We start from the raw sequence: 20,595 nt of genomic DNA on the forward strand, positions 1-20,595 counted from the left end.
TCTGCCTCTGGCTTCTTGAAGGTGTTTGTGTATTGTGCTCTGTCCCTGGGGGACAAGGCCTTAATTAAAAGGAGCAGGCAGGTTAGAATGACCCTGAATTCTCTAGACTTGCCTCCACCAGATGTGGACTTGTAGCCCTGGCCAGGGAATGGTTAATTTAATTAGGCTCCGGCTGCCTGGTTCATCCCCTTCAGGGAAGCGTAAGGTTACAAATGGACAACAGGAACCTTGTGTGTTCGCCTGTGGTTGACTCACAGATAGTGATTTTAATTTTTCCTTTCAATTTGCCCTCTTTTTGTTCTGCCCTTTCCTGACCCTTCCTTTAGAAAACCGTTCTGGCCTCTTATTCCAGGCTGTGAGCTTCTAGAAGGCAAAGCCTTTGGAGTCTTGAGTATGAATGGCTGAAACCCAGCCCAGGAAGTTCATCTCTGTTATTTCTCTCTGGGGTGGTTTAGGGCACCTGCCTAAGAAAAGAAAAAAGGGGAGAGGGGGACTGGTTTCTTGAGAAAGTTCTTTGTCATTAATGGCATGTGAAAAATTCGTTTCTAAGTAGAATAAAATATCTGTTGACCAAGAACAATTTCCTGGTGGTAGCACTGTTTGGCCAGCTTTGTTCAGACCCTGAGGACTGTCCCCCAGCGAACAGCTGTGTGCCCGTTGTGAGCACGTACTTAGTCTACTGGGGGCACTACAGGTACCAGCCTCTTGAATCTGAGTGTGCATGGTTCATCACGTTTTAATGTTTCCAAAATTGGGAAATTGTTTCAGACACTCAGTGATATTCTTTCTCAGTTGTGCATCTTCCTAAATAATTTACAGACTGCCGATGAAGAATAGTCTGTCCTTTCATTTGAGGGATATCATTCTTGGCGTCCAGTGATGGATGAATTAGAAGAGGGCTGGGTCTGAAGTGGGAAGGAGGGACGGCGCCCCTGTGTGGGTGTGGTTGGGAGTGCGGGACGAGTTCAGCAGGTGCGAAGCTCCTCCTATTTCTCAGCAGGCTCTAGGCTGGGTGGTGGCCTTAGGATTTCTGCTGAGGTCCAGGCATGGCTGGAGGGCTTCGTGTGGGCAGGGACCCCCACAGCACAGCCCCTTCCCAGTGCTGGCTCCCTGTCATGGGAGGGGTGGCTTGTGGCCACAGATGATTGTGTCTTCCTTACGCTCGCCTTGTGGCTTCCTTGCCGCAGTCTCTGCGTGCTGGCTCTTGCTCCCATCACAGCGTCCCCACCCCCCCCCCCCCCCCCCCCCCGCTTTCCTTCATTCGTGTGTCATCTCTTTGCCAACTCCCAAACCACTGAATCTCCACAGGCCCACCCTCGCCACCACTCAGGATGGCTCCTTGTGCACTTGTCTGTTCCCAGCGGCCGGAACAAACTTTGGGAGAGCAGGCTGCGTGGGTCCATCTTGTCTGCTACCAAGTCCATGGCACCGAGCACATGCCTGGTGTGGGTGCTCAGCATCATTAAGTGGAATGAATCTCTCGTTGAGGCGGGTATTGTAGCCCCAGTTCTGAGGTTAAGGAAGGGTACGCTCAGCCAGGAAGCAGTAGACCGAGGATTTGAACTGGTGTTTGATTTCAAGGTTGGTGTTTTCCTGAAAGCCACACTGTAGGTTGTTTCCTACACCAGCACTTGTGTCCCTAAAAGCATTCTCTTTAGTTTTAGATTTCATTTGTATTTGTATTCGTATTAACGGAAAGGGGGGAAGGATGTAGCCTTCCAAAGTAGAAAAGGAGCAAACTGTAGGCAGAGACCTCTGCTGGCCGCCCGGAGCCCCGGCATCCTGACACCTCGATGCCTGGGAGCGTGGGGAGGGGAGCGCGGGGAGGGGAGCGCGGCCAGCCAGGCCTGTGCCCGGCTGCGATTCCAACATCACTCATCCGAGTGTGCGACCCAGCGGACAGGGTCTGTTTTCGATTCTTATCTCTCTGGTGGCAGGCTCTCGGCCAGCGGGCAGATCAAAAGATGGAATGTGTTCATTTGGCCATGTTTTTAAAAACTGAGGTACAAGGGTGCACTTCTTAAAGACGGGGGTGCTGTGGATTAGATTATCCGTGGAGTTGCACTGGTCTGGCTTTTGTGCTTTTTTAAGGGTTCATCTCAAGTTTCTTCTTCTGGTTGAACAATTGTTTTCAACATTAATAACTAACGGAGGAGGGGAAGAGGCAAAGTTGAACCACATGGCGGCACAGACGCGAACCTCACTTGTGGCCGGAAACTTCTGATTTGTATCTCTTTTCATGTGATTGCTGTTGCATTAGATAGAAAAGCATTCAGGCTGGGGCGACAGCAAGAGTGGATGCACTTTTTGTTGACTGAGCCGTTCCGTATCTCCCGTGTCCTTTCCCAGACTGCTGGCGAGTAGTGCTGTGACTTTGGGCAAGTTCTCAAGGCCCCGTTTTTCCCGGCCTTAAAATAAGGATTCTATAACTGCTCCACACTTGGGGTACCTGAGGCCTGGAGGAGGTGGTGCCAGGAGAGTTCGTGATACAGTGCCTGGTGTTGGCTGTGACGGCCTGCTTGTCTTGATCCTCATTATTAAAGGGTCATCTGTGGCTGCTGCTCAGGGCGTCCTCGCCTGTCCTTTACCTTCTACCCCCTGGGGTTTTTTCTCTCCCTGCCCCAGCTCACTCTTCCTCTCCCCGCCCCCTCCTCCAGGGCCATCCTCCCCCCACACCAGGGAGCCAGATGATGGTGTCACTAAAGAGCTGGGTGGTCCCTGGGGTGTGGCCTCAAAGGAGTCTTTGCAGTGGAGAAGTTGAACCTCACCACCAGAAGGGTGGCCAGAACGCCATCCTTGTTTTCTGTTCCAAGTCGCTGGGAATTAAGTTTAAATCCCCCCAGCAGCCAGGATTGATCTGACACCTTTGGTGTTATCTGAACGTTCCTTGCAAAGGCCGAGAAGCAGTTCAGATGTGCAGTTTGGACAGAAACCATCCGGCCCTTGGGTGTAGGCACCAAACACGTGTTCTTGCCTTCAGAGGCAGTGGAGCCGATGACACATGCAGCCCAGAGTGAACTCTTGGCTTTGTTTGGACCCGTTCTTTCATTTAAATTGCTCTACAAACTCCTGATCTTTGAGACTTAATGTGATTTCTTCCACTCTTCTAAGCACTTGACAGGACTGAGCGGGGGTAGCCTTGGGGTTGAATGCAGGGGGAGCATCGGTAAGTAAGCGACTGCAGAGAGAAACTGCCTGTATTCTGGGTTTTGGTATAACCTCGATCAAGATTAGTACCCACTTCCACAGAAGAAGTCAGCACACCATGCATTTTGTGGGGCTCGGCCTCAGGAACTGGTCTCTGCCTCTGTAGGCTCACAGCACTCAAAGACAAAGAATGTTAAGTAGCGAGGAAGGAGTAAAGTGAGAGCTGATGGCAGTATTAGAACAGCCATCCCCAAAGCATTTGGGGTTCAGCTGACATCAGTGTTACTCCAGGAATTCCAAAGAATTTGGCACCTTGACAAAGAAGTCGGATTTGGGGCTGGGTTCTTAAAAAAAATTTTTTTTAACGTTTAGTTTTGGGACAGAGACAGAGCATGAACGGGGGAGGGAAAGAGAGAGAGGGAGACACAGAATCTGAAGCAGGCTCTAGGCTCTGAGCTGTCAGCACAGAGCCCGACGCGGGGCTTGAACTCACAGACCGCGAGATCATGACCTGAGCCCAAGTCGGACGCTCAACCGACTGAGCCACCCAGACGCCCCGGGCTGGGTTCTTAAGGGTGGTAGGGTTTGAGAGAAGGGGATGGGTTGCCAGGTTTGGCAAATGAAAACGTACGCTCCATGTTTTTGAGATTCGTGGTGTATCTGAAATTAAAAATTAACCGCCTGATCCTGTATTTTCTCCAGCAACCCTTTATGTGGGGACTTGTCCAGTGGAAGAACGCATGTGCTAACTTGCACATGGAGGGAGTGCTGAACAGGACAGGATGGTGTTGGGAGGCTGCAGGCAGGAGTGGGGGGTAGGACGGAATGGAAGTCAGACAGGTGTGGGTGGTGCCAGATCATGACTAACGCACCCTCGAGCGGCTGCGCTGGTACAAATCTGTGGACACACCGTGTCATCCACACGTCTCAGTCCCTGTGGCGACAGGAAGAGGATTCTTCCAGGGCACTTTGTCTTTGACCGGAGAAACAGGACTGGTGGAAGGGACTGGAATACAAAAATACGGTCCAACTTGAAAGTTTACCCAAAAGGCGAAAATTGTGCTTGCCTGGTTGAAGAATCAGCCGGCCGTATCGCGTCCCAGATTCTCTTCACGGAAGGGCACGTCCCTGCGCCTTCAGGAGTTCTCTGTGGTTTCTGGTGCACTGCCATAATTTTTCAGTGACAGTTTAGATGTATGTTGTTCTGGTTAGTACCTGGCCATGGACTTTAAAAGCCTCAGTCACAAGGGCAGCTGGATCTGGGAGCTCAGATAGTATCACCCGCTCTGCCTCGCTCAGAAGCTCATGCAGATGCTCTCCTGAGGCCTGCCGCAGCCCAGGGCCCTCACCCCCACCCGCTTCCCTGGCAGAGGGAATACAGGCCGTGTATCTGCCCCTGGAGAAAACTCCTAGGGAGGCCCCATCCCTGAGGAGGCCAGGGGCTGAGGCTCTCTGGCTGCCCGTGGGCAGCGGTGGAGAGGGGAGGTCAGCCCTGCCCCGGGCTTCATGGGCTTGAGAAGCTTTGTGACCAGAATAGGAAAGGTAGGCTGGGCAGGCTACGAGAGTGGCTCTTGATGACGGCTGGTACCACAGATCCTTTGCACTGTTGCCTCAGCTTTGTGTTCTGAAGGACAGGACGTCCAAGGTGGGAGGAGTGGACTCCCTTCCGGTTCTTCACACTGACCTTGAAAGTTACCCTGATCTATCTACTTTGACAGGCAGGGAGGGCTGGATCCCATTTTCTAGACCAGTGGCTGCCACATTTTTTGATTTCACAGGCCAGAAGTGCTTTTTTTTTTTTTTTTTTTTTTTTAAGGTGGAGGTGGGGAGGTCCCAGGAGAAAGAAAAACAGAAAAAGAAGAGTAGGTCACTGAGTTCCCAACTTGTAAAACAAAACCCAAGTAAACGTCTCATTTCATAACAGGCCGCCGTCAGCCTCCCGGGTCGGCGCCCGGTGTGTCTGCCAGAAGAGCAGGGGCTAGAACCTGGTCTCTCAGTTCTCAGTCTTGCCCCCGTTGCTGTGTTCCTCGGGGTCTGTATTCATAAACCGCCCCCCCCCCCCCCAAGGGCTTTTCCACCATGTCATGATTCAGGTTTGAGATTGTCTGGCTGGAACCACAACCAAAATTGGTCACTGGCATCCATCAGAGTTCAGTTCTGGACGACAGCTTCTTTTGATGAAGATTCTTGCTGCACACCAGCTTATTAACTTAGTAACAAAGCTGATTGGTGTTTGGGAGGCTTTGCGTTATAAAATTCCTCCCTCCCATGCAAATCTCCTCGAGAACTCACCATGCCTCTGACACTGCCGTAGGCACTGGGGATCCAGCAGTGAACAAGATTGAAGTCCCTGCCCTGGGAAAGGGAGACAGACAAGAAATAAATTTAAAAGTCATTTCAGTTAGCATAAGTGCTAGGAAGAAATTATGGAGATACTTCTGATCCACGGATTCACCTTTTGGATGGCAATGAAGTCAAGCCTGTTTTATACCAAATCCCACGATCTTGTGGGCTTCCCTGTGTGTGGGGGTGGGGGTCCCTGCAAAGCAGCGGGACTGGTGGGGAAGGGGCAACAGCTGGCTCCAGGCAGAACTGAAGGCAAGAAGAACTGGATTCTCAAGGGTCCGTTTTATCCGGATCCCAAAGAGGCAGTGCGGTGAATCCAGGTGGGACCTGGACTGGCGCTGCCATCAAACAGTCACAGAGCGCAGATGACCGCGGCGGGTACGGAGGGGGGAGGGCGGGCGCTTCGCTGTCCAGTACTAGTGTGCGTGCATGCCCCTGTGCTGGGCATGGCTGGAATGCTGAAGGCATTGCCTCCTGTGATCCCCCAAATCTCGATGAGCTGGTTCTCTTATCCCCACTTTCCAGATAAGGACTTTGAGACGTAAAAATGATTTGCCCGAGACCACAGGGATGGTAAGCGGTGGAGTCCGGAAGTTGCACGTCAGAGCCCGGTGGCTTGTTCTCTGACACAGTCCGGGATGAACTGGCCAGCAGTGCCAGGGGCGCCAGCCAGTTAGAATGGGGTTCTAGGCAGAAGTCAGGGCCCCCGGGTGAGCTGGTCCAGCGCATTCAACGGTGATGCTTAGGGGAGGGGCTCGTCATGCTGGGCTGGCACAGGTGCTCAGGGCCGTTCCTCTGGGCCTACAGCAGCAAAGCAAGACCACCTCCAGATCCCAGCGGCGTCGGGCGGAAGCTGTTAAAATCTGCCTTGCCGTGGCCGGGGCTTTCTTCCAGGCCCCGTGGCCACTGGTTGCTGAGCAGGGGGTGGGAGCAGAAGGGGGTTATTTGCCACCACAGTGTGCTTTTGGCATGCACTGTCCTTCCTCTTCTGTGTCAGGGTTACCATCAGAGGTGGGGGCGGGGGGGCGGATTTCTGTGGCTGCTGCCTGCTTCTGGTGTGGCCCTTGGGCAGCTTGGTAACCCTGGGCCTCGGCTGTCTGTAATCTGGAAAATGGGGGTAATACATGCCTACTTCACAGGTTGTGTGTGAGCTCTCAAGTTGACCGTCTGTACTCTGACAGCCATGATACATGACAGACACTTGGTAGGGGGTAGGATGTTACCGTCACCAAAACTAACTTTGATTCGCCAGCCCCGTTTTGGGGCGCCTGGCTGGCTCAGCCGGTGGACCATGAGAGTTCTGATCTCTGGGTTGTGAGTTTGAGTCCCACATTCAGTGTAGAGATTATTTTTAAAATAAAATCTAAAGAAAAACAAAAAAGGAAGAAAATAGCCCTGTTTTGTGTGTGTGTGTGTGTGTGTGTTTGTGGGAGCTGGACACAGGTGGTGTATAGGAGTTAGTGGTGCCGGCATCTCTTGGGGGCCTAGGTGACTGGCAGTGGTCCACGTAGAGGGAACCTCTGCCTCACAGAGGCTGGAGTTTATGCGAGACAGGGTCACCGTCTTCCAGCTGTGCCAGCCAGGGCCTTACAAGCTGCCCGGAAGCACCGTGGGGCTCAGCAGGGGTTCCCGGAGAGGCCCCGGAGGCTGGGTGGTCCCTGGGGTGGCAGTCTCCCCACCACCACCTTTCTGGAGGCGATAAGGGTCTTCTGGAGGAACGCGGGAACTGCCGCGGCCGTCTGCCCCCTTGCTGAGCCGCTCTGCTGGGTACCTTTGCCACATGATTTAACTTTTCCATTTGGAAGGGCTGTTGGTGCAGTTGGCAGCCGCTTGCCTGGTAAACGATATGGTGGGGCCTCCATAAACCCAGGCCCATGAAAGGAATAAGTCAGCACATTGAAAATACAGCATGGAAGTGACTCAGGCCTGAAGGAATCCATTTCAGAAAGTGCTGCCATCGCTTCCTGGAATATTTTGGTGGAAATTGATGTTTGAGTTGGGAGGAGGAGGAGGAGGAGGAGGAGGAGGAGGAGGAGGCGGCGGCGGCGGAGGAGGAGGAGGCGGCGGTGGCCAGCGGCCTGGTTACCAGTGGGGCCACGTGTCAGAGTCGGCAGCATTTGTCGTGGGGTTCAGGCCCTGGGGCCCTCTTTCTCGGTGACATGGCTCCCAGTGGGTCCACCTGAGGTAAGCCAGCTGGAGCTCGGCACTGGGGGAGGCCGGTGTGTAGCTACCTTTGCAGCAGGTAGCGTCGACTCCACCAGCCAGCCTGGCAATGCTTGGCCGGGGGCCTGGAAAGTATTGGAAACTCCACCCGGCATGGGAGCCTGTGGGAGTTCTCCGGCACGGACGGGTTATTCTCAGAGTTCTTTGGATTCCTGTGTATTTCAAATGTTTACCTTCTTCTCAGGACTTGAGCTTGTACTTTGCCCACCAGAGACCAATAGCAAGCATATACATACTTAAATGTACCAGACCACCCTGGCGACCAGGTAATTAACGCTGCACGCAGATTTGGAAGGAAGGCTGTGTTGGAAATCACGCTCCGCTGTAACTCAAGAACAGGTTTCTTTATGGAGGGACACAGTTGGTGTCAGACACATGTGGAAAAGAAAAGAACAGGCCCATAATTCTGGCAGAGTACCAAGGGCCAGATGTTAAATATGCTGACCACGACATGGCTCTGGTTGCCATTAGCCAACCTGGTTTTGACGTGTTGTTTTAACCCCCCGGTTCTGCCTTTTCCTTTCTTTCTGCCAGGTCCCCAGTCTGTGTGAAGATCTCCTGTCTTCTGTTGACCAGCCCCTGAAAATCGCCAGAGACAAGGTGGTGGGGAAGGATTACCTTTTGTGTGACTACAACAGAGATGGGGACTCGTACAGGTGAGCTCCCACCCCGAGAATGCGGCAGGCATGGTGGGCCGGAGCCCGGGCCGGGCGTTGCCACCGGCCCAGCAGCACGAGGACCACTGAACTTGGACAGTCTCACAGCCCACCGGCCTTCTTTCTCCCTGACTTTCCTCCCTCTCTCCCACCCTTCATCCCTTCCCACCATCCATCCTGCCATCTGGTCAACCACTGGGTGCTTGTGGGGTGCCTCCAGAAAGCATTGGAGATTCAGCAGTGAGCGAGGGCCCCTGCCCTTCCAATCTAACGGGAGGTGGCTGTTGTTACAAAACAGTAATTGCGTTAAGCCATGCCAACGGCAAGGTATAGGGTGTGCACGTAACGGGGATCTTGAGCGCGAGGAGGGACTGCTTCAGTGAGGGACGTTGGGAGGCAGCTCTGTCCACCAGATCCACAGCTCTCCTTCCTCTTCCCATCGCCGTGCTGAGGGCCCTACCCAACGAAGTTGACGTTGGCCCCTGCATTGGAGAACCGCCACTCCGGAACAGGAGGTGCACTTAGCAGCTGGTTACTGTGTGATGTGGTTCATGCGACCAGGGCCAACCGAGCTCATTTGGAATTTGCAGGTAGCCTAGAAGAGGCTGGGGAAACTCCAGGAAAACTTCCTGACGGAGGTGATGTCTGAGCTAGGTTTTAAGGGTGTCTAGGCGTTCTTCCTGTTAAACATCAGGAATCCCTAAACTGTCCAGCATTTCTGTGATTCATTGCTGTGTGCATTGCCTTGGAGGATGGTGGAGGCATGCAGCCTGCTTTAGGTTTATTTGGAGGCCACACAACCTGGGCTGAGTCTTACAGCTTCGGCCTGATGTTCTCTTGGGGCAGGGGGCAGGGGCTGAGACACGGAAGCAGGGAATAATTACCTGGAGTCACAACGTTGGCTCCAAACCAGCGCTGGCCCCTGTAGCCACAAGGCCTTTGACAGATGACTTACCATTTCTGGTCTTTAGCGTTCTCACCTCTAACCTGGAAATCGGGGGCTTTGTTCTTTTCGGCATAACGCGTGGTGACGTCTCTGTAGGCCTGTCCTCTGTGTGCCGGCACTCTTTAAGTCCCTTTTCTATGGAGCTTCCGTCCCAGTGAGGAAGCCAAGTAGCGAACGCAGTAGTCAACCGAGACTGTGAAAAGTGAATCGAGAAAATACAAAAGGAGAGGCAGGATGGAAAGTCAGGGACGGTACTTCTGTGGGAATATGTGAAATGAGACTTGATGAGAAGGTTCGGTCATGCGCGGGTCTGGGAGAAGAGCGTTCTGGGCGTAAAGTCCCTGGCTGGAGCTGCGCTGGTCGGGCTCAAGCTTGACAGGAAGGCCGGGGTGGGAGTTGAGGTCAAGGATGCGGCAGGGCAGGTCCTGCAGGGCCTTGAAGGACGTAGCACAGAGCTACGAGGGGTTAAAAGAAGTGACACAGGCCAAGTGCTGAATGGCACGGAACCTGGTGTGAATTACGAACATTTCATTGATACTGACTTTACGGAGAGACGAGACAAATGTTTTACAGTCGTGCCCCCTTGCCAGCTTCGATTCGAAGTTAGGCCAGGAATAGATTTTGGCCCCGTCCAGACCAGAGACCCGAGTGGAGGTGGTGAGCAGCTGTCCGACTTGAGAGGCCCGTCCCGGGAGTAGAGTCAGCAGCGTTGTCGCGGGGCCGGGGCGTGGAGGAAGCAGCAGTGAGGGGGGATGGGGAGGTGGGGGCTGCTGCGGACTGAGATGAGGAGGACTGTGGGAGGAGCTTGAGATGTCCTTTAGGTAGGACGTGGAGATGGCAGGTAGGCTGCGGATGGCCTGGAATTCCTGAGCGAGGGCTGGATGAGGTGGAGATGGCTGGAGGTGCTGTGGCAGCCGGGATGGATCGGGCTCCGCCCTGAAGGGCCAGTCCTCGCTGGAGAGGCGTCCGAGGCGGTGCCGAGTGGTCTCACCGGGCGGCACACCGCCAAGGGACAGGCGGCCCCCTCCAGGCACAGGGTTCAGGAAGCTTCCGGGAAGAGGTGGCCCTCGAGCTGACTCTTGCTCACTCAATGTCGTCATTGTATTTTTCTTTTCCACCTGAAAACTCCAGTCCGCTGTGTGCGGCAGCTGGTCCCTGGCAGCCTGTGGGATGGCTGGAATTGTTTCCGTATCCAGTGTCCATGCCCGGGCCGGGCTTCCCCGGTGCCTGCAGCCCCTCCAGGTTGCCCCACCGGCTCCCGCATTCCTGGGGCACCTCCTGGGGACCTCAGCCAAAGAGGAGCCCAGGGTGTTCAGGGCACAGGACTTCTCTTTCCTTCTTCCCTTCTCGGGGTACAACTTCAAGGTCTTCTGATTTCTCTCCACACATTTCCATCCCAACTGTGTTTGATCGTTTGCTTAAATAAGATCCTTATGGCGTGACCATTGCCAGCAGCACTGTTTGAAACCTGTTAGCTCAAACAAAAAGCATTCTCTGAGGGAAATGAAAGGCCTGACTTTTGAAATCTAACCGTTCCTGTCCATCTGTCTTTTTTCAAATGGTCTCCATTTAAGCTCTTAAATGTGTTCTGAGTGCCCCTTCCACTAAGAATATTCTGGGTAATGTTATGATTTTTTCCCCCAGCTACAATTACCCCGGCTCCAGGACTAACGGCTTCAAATGCTGTCGTCTGTGAGCCAGGAGAAATGTGAGTTACAGGCTTCTTGAAAATTCCAGGCCCCCGGTCTGCAAGAGAGATGGGCTCTTGTGTCTAATCAGGTCACCTCCAAATGAAAGCCAGTTGGAGAAGGTCTTCCAGGCCCGCAGGAAGGCGATGGCTGTGTAGCTGGGGAAACGAAGGTCAGGCCCGGGAGTATTCTGGGAAGTCTTGAAAGGGGCACGTGGGGGGCAGGGAGGGGGGCCTCAGGTTCTCTTCCACTGCATCTTTGTCTCAGGATCTGCTGCGAGGCCTCTGTTGTTCCTCAGAACGAGCGGAGGGTGGCTCCTTCTCTTCTGGTTGGAGGGCCACCAGCAGAATCCCCTTGGGTCCTTCTTTCCCACCCCGTGCTGTAAGGCTTCGGCCCATTACCAGTGCTCACCACCCGGGAGCTCTGTGCTGGGCGCAGGGACGTGAGGAGGGCAACGTGGGCTCCTTCCCCAGGCGCCCTTCTGGCCTGGAGGAGGGAAGGCTAGGACTGTGGCAGCTGCAGAGATAGACATCTGTATGTGAGAGTGGAGGGTGTGTGTGTTGGGGGGGGGGGGGAAGGATTTATTCATTCTCTTAAAAGCTTAAGCGAGCATGTGGTTGCGTGCCAGCATGTTCTAGGTGCTTAGCGGACAAAGAAGACAGGAAAGACTTGCCTTCTTGGAACCTTGGTTCTGGAGTTGGTTGCCTGAATGAATTCAAATTAAGTAAAATTAAAACAGAGCCCCTCGGTTGCACTAGCCACATGTCAGACACTCAGCAGCCAACCGAAAGATAGTAGCCGCCCTTTTGATCGGTGACAATAGAGAACATTTCTGTCGTGGAGGTAAGTTCTCTGAGCACAGTTTGGGGGAATGAAGAACACGTGCTATAACAGTAAGAACAGACACCTCAGCCACACTCTAGAAGGGAGAGGGCTTTAGGCAAAGATGAGAGGGTGCTTAGTGTCTGCTTCACAGCTGCTCCCTAAGCTAGATGGGTCCTGGCTTACTGGATAACTCTTCCCTGTGCTGTGTGCCCAGTTCAGGGTGATCACAGAGCTGGCTGCTGGTCAGGGGGCAGAAGGGAGCATCTTACCCCGTTCTTGTGAAGTCTCTGTTCCAACAGAGAGGAAAATGGTGCAGAGGAATGGTCAGCTTGGAAAGAAGGGTTTTCAGACTCCTTGCTTTCGAAGTGGCCGGGGCTACTACTGCCTAGAGCCCCCTTTGGGAGCCAGGCCGATGACTCTTCCCGCGCTTGCCCTCTGTGGCCCAGCAGCCGAGAGAGCTGGGGCCTGTGTGCAAAGGCAGCTGGAGGAGTGGCCACCCAGCTCCCTCTGGTTCCAGACTTGTGATTTGTTAGTGATGGTGCCCAGGAGTGGGGCGGGGCGGTGGGGTGCGGTTGTGATTTGTTTGTGGGGGTGCCCAGGAGTGGGGGGGGCAGTGCAGTCCCCTGGAAGAATGAGGCTTGTGCACGGAATTCATTAATACTGGGGTTCTGAGGACAGTGATCCCTTTTTTCCGTAAATCAATGCCAAATTGAAAGGTTCTTTGGAACTCTCTGCGATGCAAAGGTTGGTTGTCAGCTGGGGGCGACGTGGAAAGGCGGTATGTGTTTCTTACGGTGGAGACGTCAAGGGGTTTCCGTCCAGGAGTGGGAAGGACTTTGTCCACAGCCCGTGGCACCCGCACCGCCCCTCCGTTCCTCTCTCCTTTTCATTCTCATTCTTTCTCTGAACTCCACCTGCAGGAATTCATGATTAGGCACTTCCCCTGGAACCCCCTTTCCAGTACTCTCTGTCATTAAATGCTTTCCTGATGGGGCAAAATACTTTTTTTTTTTTTTTAACGCGGGAAGTCTTTGGGCTAGAAAAAGGCTGCCTCTCATTACTTGGCTGTCTTTGTATGTGCCCGTGGTCTTGGATGTTGGGAAGGCTGTCCTGTTCCCATGGAGAACAGGACCCCTCAGGTTTTCTCACATGTAATCAGCAGTTCCCCTGGGGCTGAGTCTCTTGCTGCCTCCCTAACGGACAGCTCCCTTCTCTTATCTTTAGTTGTGTAGGCAGGTCTTTGGATTAAAAGTTTATACAGAACTGCCAGCAGGTCAGAGAGGCGAGAGGGGCGTCTGTTGATCAATACAATGGTGGAAGAAGGTGTCACATCGTTGGTACTTAGTACATGCCAGGCTTTGGTCTGGGCACTCGGTGTGTTTTCTCCTTCGCTCCTCACAACAGCCTTCTCGTAGCAAATGGTAGCCTCATTTTATACACTCGGAAAGGGAGGCTCAGAGAAGTCAAGATGCTTCCCAGAAGTACACAGCTGATGAGAGATGGGACTCGGGGTCCGTGCCCAGGCCTGTGTGCCTCAAGCCCTTGCTCTGCAAACTCCGAGCAGGGCCTGGAAACTGCTATGGATAGTGACTTTGCCTCTGAAATGTCGGGCACCTGGGGCTTGGGCTCACGGCTCATGGGCCGTGTCTTCCTGGAACGATTCATGTTATCTCTTTCTCCTTCCTCCCCTCCAGGTCACCATGGAGTAACAAGTATGACCCTCCTTTGGAAGACGGGGCCATGCCTTCGGCTCGGCTGAGAAAGCTGGAGGTGGAAGCCAACAATGCCTTTGACCAGTATCGAGACCTGTGAGTTCCTTCCTCCCTTTGCACTCCAGCTCTTGCGGCTTCGATAAGTAAATCACAAAAGGGAAGTGTGACCGGGCCAAACAGCCTTCCTTGAATCTGTTACCTGGCTCGCCTAACCGAGTAAAACAGCACTCACGGCAGGATGCTGGGTGTTTGTTTGGCGACCGGGTCGGTTACCAGTTGACTCGGTCGGGGGTGGAGTGCTGCCATGCACAAGCCCCCCGTGCGGGTCCCGTGTTGTGCTTCATAATAACAGCAGGTGCCACTGGGAGCGGCCACTTAATCGATCGACCTTGCAAGGAAAGGCCCCAGAGAAGGTTAGCCTCTGAAGCATTTTTTCCCGAATCAGTAGAATCTCACCGTAAAAGTTCTGTACTGAAAATAGAGCACAGCCGTAAAATATGCATTGCCCCAAATTGGGTCATTTCAGAGAGGGATCCGCAGAGGTTTCTGTGAAGGGCCCGAGAGCAAGTTAAATTTTAGGCTTCACAGGTCACTTAAGTGTCTGTCCTTTACTCTCAGTGTTTTCTTTTTGTATATATCGTCCTCTAAAAACCTAAAAACTCTCTCGAGCCTCGAAGTGGGTGGGATTTGGCCCTCGGGCTGTTCGCCCACCCGGATCTAGGCTGTGGGCAAGAAAGTGGAAATGAGAGAAGCAAAGCATCCGAACCGCCAGAACCATTGTCCAGCAGCTGGTGGCGGTGCACGTGTTGCGACGACTGCAGGACTCCGGTTTTCAGACAGTTGCAATGGGCTTCCAGCTCACAGCAGATTTGCTCCAACACATTTAACAAAGAATTTCTTTTAGAAGCTGGCTCAGGAGGAAAAGTGACACTTCTCAGGCATACACGCACGGAAAATCCCCATGACGCTTAAGCAGACGCATGAAATACAAAAGCCCGGCTCTGAGGAAGCCGGGAACAGGTGGCCTGAAACAGCTCGGTCGCCCCCGAATGCTTCGCCTTGTGATTCAGCCGTATCTTCGATATCTGTCACACGCCAGTCGTTTACGTACAGTACCTTTCGTCCCTACAAGAACTTCTGGGGAAGAGGGTTGTCCCTTCCTTACAGATGAGACCGTGGGCTCCACAGGATGTCGAGGCAAAGAGCTGGCGTGTGAGTCCGTGTTTGTTGCCACAAACACGAGTCACTGATTTTCACAGTTAAAACCAATCCTGGTGTTGAAAGCGTTCTCGAGTCCAGAACCACGCCGCCGGAGACCTGCTGCTCGTGCAGTGAGGCTGGGAGGGGGACGCACCGCTGTCTCCTCGTGTATCTGTAGTTGGTTTTTACTGCCACCTTTCCCTCCACCGTCTGCTAGGAGGCCGGCACAGCTCTCCTACGAGAACTCCCAAGTGGAGTCCGTCTCGTGCTGTGGGGATGGTACTGATAATGAGAGGGCAGCGACGGGCGGTGGCCAGCCAGTGACGGTGTGAGCGCTGTGCTCACGGCCTCGCTGGACTCCCCGTCCCCACCCCCCCCATCTACTCTCCAGAACAGCCCGCGTGAAAGGATCGTCCCCATTCTGCCAGTGAGTGACCGGTTCAGAGAGCCGAAGTACACTGCCCAAGTTCACACAGCCAGTGAGCAGTGGACCTGGGATGTAAAGTCATCCTTGTCCAGAGTCCAGAGTCTGTTCACTTACTCGCCTGGCATGGAAGGTGCCCGCCAAGCACTGGGGGTGTGGCCTCGAACGTGCTAGACCACGTTCCTGCCCTCTCGAAGTGTCCACTGTGGGAAGACGGTTGTGAGCAGGTACCCCGCTGGGTGGTGGGGCAGAGAGTGACTGGCTGCTTTAAGCGGAGCTGTTGGGAAAGCTTCTGCAGGACGTGACCTTGGAGCTGAGGTCTGATGCCCGGAGGGGGCCAGCCACGCCCGAGCCAGGAAAGAGCAGTCTGTCAGGCCGCTTGTGCGGGCGCCTCTTGGATTCTCCAGGGGTCAGAACGAGAGTGGTTGTGATTTCTTTTGGACTTAAGGGTTTGAGTTGTGATTTCCTGAGTGAAGTGATTCAGACTCGTGGCCTTGGTCCTGCCCTTTTGGGGCAGACCTAGGGAAGGGCCCGGTTTTGTCTCTGACTTTCTTCTCCTTCCCGTCTTGCTGGTTCACATATGTGATGACACGTGGTCATTGTTAGGCGTGTGCCTTCTGTGGGGTCTTGATTGGCTAGAGCGGTCACCCCGCTCCGGTATAGCGAGGCCTGGGACTCCCTCCCTGGGGGTATCTCCTCACGGCATCTCCTGAAGAGACTTCCCTTCCTGAGCAAATGTCCACCTGAAGGTGTCTGTGAGCCTGTGCCCACCTCTGCAGGGGTGCTGACCCGCTGTGGGCTTGAGAGGGACTGACAGGACGGCTTCCTGCACCCGAGTGGACAAGCCCAGACCCTGAGGTGCCGTGGCAGGCATGGAATCCAGCCCAGAGGACGCACCTCTGTCCCCAGCAGCATCTGCGTGCTGCTGCTAGCAGGGAGGAGAGAGTTCCGGGCCTCTGGGTGTGGGGGGTGCGGGGAGGCCCGCTTCTTCCCGTGTGCCAGCAACCACAGGCCACCACACAGGTGGTGATTAGAGCTGTCACTGGGGACCGAGAGTCGTGTTTCAAACCACCCACTGTTATCAGAGTACTGAGGACACTCTCTCCTGAGACCATGTGTGAGGAACATTTTCCCAGCTGGACCACACATGACGAGAGTTAAAATGAGACACACTTCTGGGCTAAAAATTATGAAAACAAATCTTTTTCCCCCCTCTTCTTTCTTTTCTTTTCTTAATTACTTTTTTTTTTTTTTTTTAAAACATCGTGGTACATCGTTCACCTCCAGAAGTTCCATTCTCAGTTCAGTTCCCGAGTTGGTGGTAGCCACATTGGTGACCACGGTACGGCCCAGAAGGCTGACCTCTTCTCTGCCCTGTGTTTTTGGAGTAGAGAGAAGTCAGCTGGGGGCTAGGAGGCCTTTTCTCTGCCTTGAGCACAAGCCAGTGGTTACCTGGGTGTTCCGGGGACCGGATCGGTCCATGGGGTGAAGGGGCAGTAGGTCACGCCCTCCCTTGACCCTTCAGCTCTGTCCCTTCCCATTAGAAAGGCTCATTTGTTGTCGCCCCCAGCGAGTGAGGCCACAAAGCCCTCCTTCCGCCTGTCTCCCTGTCGTGTTGGCAAAGGTCGCCGCGAGGGGAGGCGTTCCCCTAGCACTGCCTTGTGTCTGCTGCGTGAGGGGCCGGGAAGAAAAGTGCTGCCACCACGAGCGCAGAAGAGGAGCAAGGGCGTGCTGCCGTCTCGGGGGCACCCCATTCCATGCTGGAGCTTGGCCTGTACCCCCATAGGCGTTGAGGAGCCTGGAGAGCAGACTCCTCCCCTGTGCTCCCCTGGTCTTGGATTCCCGATGACCCCAGATGTTTCTGATTTCTTGGGTCCTGATGGGTCACAGAGTTAGGACTGGCCTTGCCTTGTGCCCGACTTCTTGACCACTGACCCTCTCAAGTGACTGAAGCTACCAGGCTCCGGCCTGCGGGCTCAGAATCCTTCTGCAGCGAACACTTCCGGGAGCGTGTCGTGTAGACTGCTGGTGGGAAGGGCCCTCACCGTGCTGGGAAGGCCACTGAACGCAGCCCACAGAGATCCGGAGTGTTCCTTCCTGCCACCCTCCCTGTTGCCGCCCCCGTTGGCTTATGCCTGAAGACCTTGCAGGGATATTTTGTCTTCCGGCAAAGTGGCAGACACCCCTTTCTCCCCTGCTTATCGTGGACCCGTTAACCTCGATCCTTCTCCTGCTGTTCTCCTTGGGAGAGTGAGTGCTTGAGACCAGAACTGAAACGTGATCCGGGTCAGGCATCTAGAGCCACCCAGGCCTTGCCAGAGAGGGAGTGCTCGCTGTCTCCCCAGAGGCTGCTCTCTGCCCTGAGAGATTACGGCTTCTTCATTAGCATCCTGAGGACCTGATGGATTCTATCCTCAGGTCTGGGGGGGGGGGGGGGGGGTGCTTTCATCCGGGCTGTGTCAAGGCTTTGAGTTTGCAGAGAATTAGGATGAATTATGAGCCCCTGGAACTGATCAGAGTGGTCACAGGGAGGGAGCCGGGGCCAGGGATGGATGGACCCACAGACCCTCCACTTGTAAGGGGCGTGGTGCCCCCTCTCCTGCCTGCATGCACCTTTCCCCCATCATGGAATAAATGTGCCCTCAGTTGGGGTGTGGGCAGGAGGAGCCTTCAAGTAGGAGCCCCTCACAAGCCGGTCGGGTCTCTGCTTCCCTGCCTCTGACTCGGGTCCCTCCCATGTTCATTGATGCCCTTTTTTGCCATCATCAGTGGTATGGTGGCAGCTTTCCCCCGGAGGAAGAACTGTCCCAACGACTGTTGATTGTACCACCCAAGCAGCCCTCATTTTAGGTCCAAATAGTCAATTTGCTGCACATGCTTAGGGGACAAGCCTGTTTTGCTGGCCGGCTGGGTGGGGTCGCTGTCTACTCTCAGGCCATCCTGATGGCTCACTGCCCTCGTCCAAGCCCTCCCACCCTGGTCACCAACATCCAGGCTACTCCATTCTCCTCTGCCAAACCCCCAAGACGGTTTCGTACCTGTGAACGTGGGCCTGGCTCAGTCCAAGGAGTGTCCCCGCAGCCTGCGTAGCACCTGGGGACATGGGAAAAGGTAGCAGAAAGGGCAGGCTCTTGGTCGGCTGGCTTATGGGATTGCTTCACGTTCTTTCTTGGCAAAGTTGACTGCTTTTTTAGGCCCAAGCCTAGGGTAGCTCATCGGTCACAAAACCCCATCGCTTGATCTACACGATGCATCTTCCTCGGGGAAGAGTCGGGAGTGGGGGTTTCAATGTGGGGCGGCCACCGCTGCTGCCAGGGACCTCGCACTGTGAACCCCAGGATCGGTGCTTTGATTTTTCGGGTTCCCAGGGAAACCTTCCCACCTCTGGCTTTCACACCGGGTCTCGCTTTTGCCTCTGTCGGCCTGGATTCTGCTGAGACCAGATGTTCTGACCAAGTGGGCTGGCACCGCTTTCTTCCAGAGATGATTACTCCCGTCTGTGCCAAACATCTTGCCCCGTGCTCTGCGGTCCTTGGCTCTTGGCTTGCAGCAGATAATACCTTCAAACATGCGGTTGCAATTTATTGGCCTTATAAGTTAATTTTAGTGGGTGTGCAATTGATTGAAATCAAAGCTTAATGAAGGCCAGAGTCTGGGGGGTGGAGGAGCTGGGTGGGAAAGCGTTTCGTGTTCTTCCCTTGCTTCGGGTCTGAGATAATCTTCAAAAGATTTAATTAGCTTTTCTAATCAGCTCTCCTTGTCTGGAAGAAGTTTATAGAATGAAACAAGGCTGGCGTCCCTGTGGCAGTCCAGAAACCCACAAGCCTCTCTGGGAGCGGCCAGGGTGCTGGGTGGACGGGCTGCCCCCAGCTCCCTGCCTTTTCTCCCCTCTCTGGGGCCATGCACGAATTGTGGTTATTTCTGCCTCTTCCTTCTTCCATCCTGTCCCTCTGTCATTTGACATTTGGGCAACACTGGCCCTGGAGGGGCAAGGCATCCACATCTGTGTGTGAAAAAAGTTTATCGCCTTGGTTTCCCGAATCCTTGGAACTTCATGTTCCCGGCTGCCTCCCCGGACCTTGCACCCGGGGCCCCTGGGGTCTCCCCGCCTTCGCTGGACCTGAGTGGCCGGCTGTGGAATCAGGAGGAGCCGGGCCTTGAAAGGGCCTGGACTTCCTTCTCCGTTCTGCGCTTACTCACTCACTGACTCTGGGCAAGTATGTGCACGTTCTGAGCGTCTGTTTCCTTGTCTGTTGAAGAGGTGCCCCCTGCCCTCTTAGGGGTGTGGGGGGGGTGCTGTTCATAAGGCTCCTCTTGCACCGACTCCAGCGCGACAAGATCATTCTAGTTTGGCAGTAGTTATCCCGTGGATGTTTCATGTCCTGGGCCTTTTATGGTTGTGGGTATGAGGTGGCTTTGGGTGCAGACGTGGTGAGAGAGCAGGCCGTGTCACATCACCAGCCACACTGGAAGGCTGTGGGTTCTGGCTGGGGCTCAGCTGCTGGCCCACAGCGAGACCTCAAGTAAGTTCTGTCTCGAAAACGGAGTGAAGTGGTTCCCGTCTGTGGTGATGGGAGAGAGTACTTACGATCGGTCCACAGATATTAAGAACCTTCTGTGCCCTGAGCACAAGGCACACCAGGGAGTGGGTCAGGTGCAGCCCCTGCCCTCATGGGGCTCCCTTTTTCTATTACCATTTTTTTTTAAATTTTTTTTATGTTTGTTTATTTTTGAGAGAGAGACCGCGCACGCGCGTGCATGAGCGGGGGAGGGGCAGAGAGAGAGGGAGACCCAGAATCTGAAACAGGTTCCAGGCTCTGAGCTGTCAGCACAGAGCCCGACGCGGGGCTCGAACTCACAGACTGTGAGATCGTGACCTGAGCCGAAGTCGGACGCTCAACCGACTGAGCCACCCAGGGCTTTATTATTATCATTTTAGAGAGAGAGAGAGAGAGAGCACAAGTGGTGGAGAGGGGCCAAGGGGGGGATGGGTGGAGAGAGAAAATCCCAGGCAGACTCTGTGTTCAGCCTGGAGCCCGACGTGGGGCTTGATCCCACAACCCTGGGATCATGACCTGAGCCGAAATCAAGAGCCGGCTGCTTAACCGGCTGAGCCACTCAGGCACCCCGAACACGGGACTCACATTTTAACAGAAGTTGAAGAGGTGCAGGTGCACCCCGAGGAAGGGAACAAAGTGCTTGCACGATTTGCTGAGTGATGTGAAGGACCAAACCCAGGTGTGGAGGCAGGAGAGCAAAAGAGCCTGACTTTAGATAGGGGGGTACGAGCGTGCGTTGATGATAGTGGGTTTGCCCTTGCGCAGGAGAGAGTTCGAGTAGCCGGTGTGGTACTTCTGTCCTTGCAAGGCTCGCCCTTGGCTGGCGTCCAGGAGCTTGGTTTTCAGGGAGGGTCCCTGCCATTCCCTGA

General features: G+C 54.4%; 1 protein-coding gene across 4 annotated transcripts in view; it reads left to right on the forward strand.

Annotated features, from left to right (window-relative positions):
* CAPZB (capping actin protein of muscle Z-line subunit beta) overlaps window positions 1-20,595 on the forward strand; it is a 135,324-nt gene that overhangs the window by 86,652 nt on the left and 28,077 nt on the right. For all 4 annotated transcript variants that reach the window (XM_058718873.1, XM_058718870.1, XM_058718871.1 and 1 more), the window contains exons 3-4: window positions 8,251-8,372; window positions 13,526-13,639. In XM_058718873.1, the coding sequence (XP_058574856.1) occupies window positions 8,251-8,372; window positions 13,526-13,639 (236 nt within the window). The remainder of the gene's footprint in view (window positions 1-8,250; window positions 8,373-13,525; window positions 13,640-20,595) is intronic.

The sequence above is a fragment of the Neofelis nebulosa genome, chromosome 2, assembly GCF_028018385.1.
Source record: "Neofelis nebulosa isolate mNeoNeb1 chromosome 2, mNeoNeb1.pri, whole genome shotgun sequence".
NCBI classification, from domain to species: domain Eukaryota; kingdom Metazoa; phylum Chordata; class Mammalia; order Carnivora; family Felidae; genus Neofelis; species Neofelis nebulosa.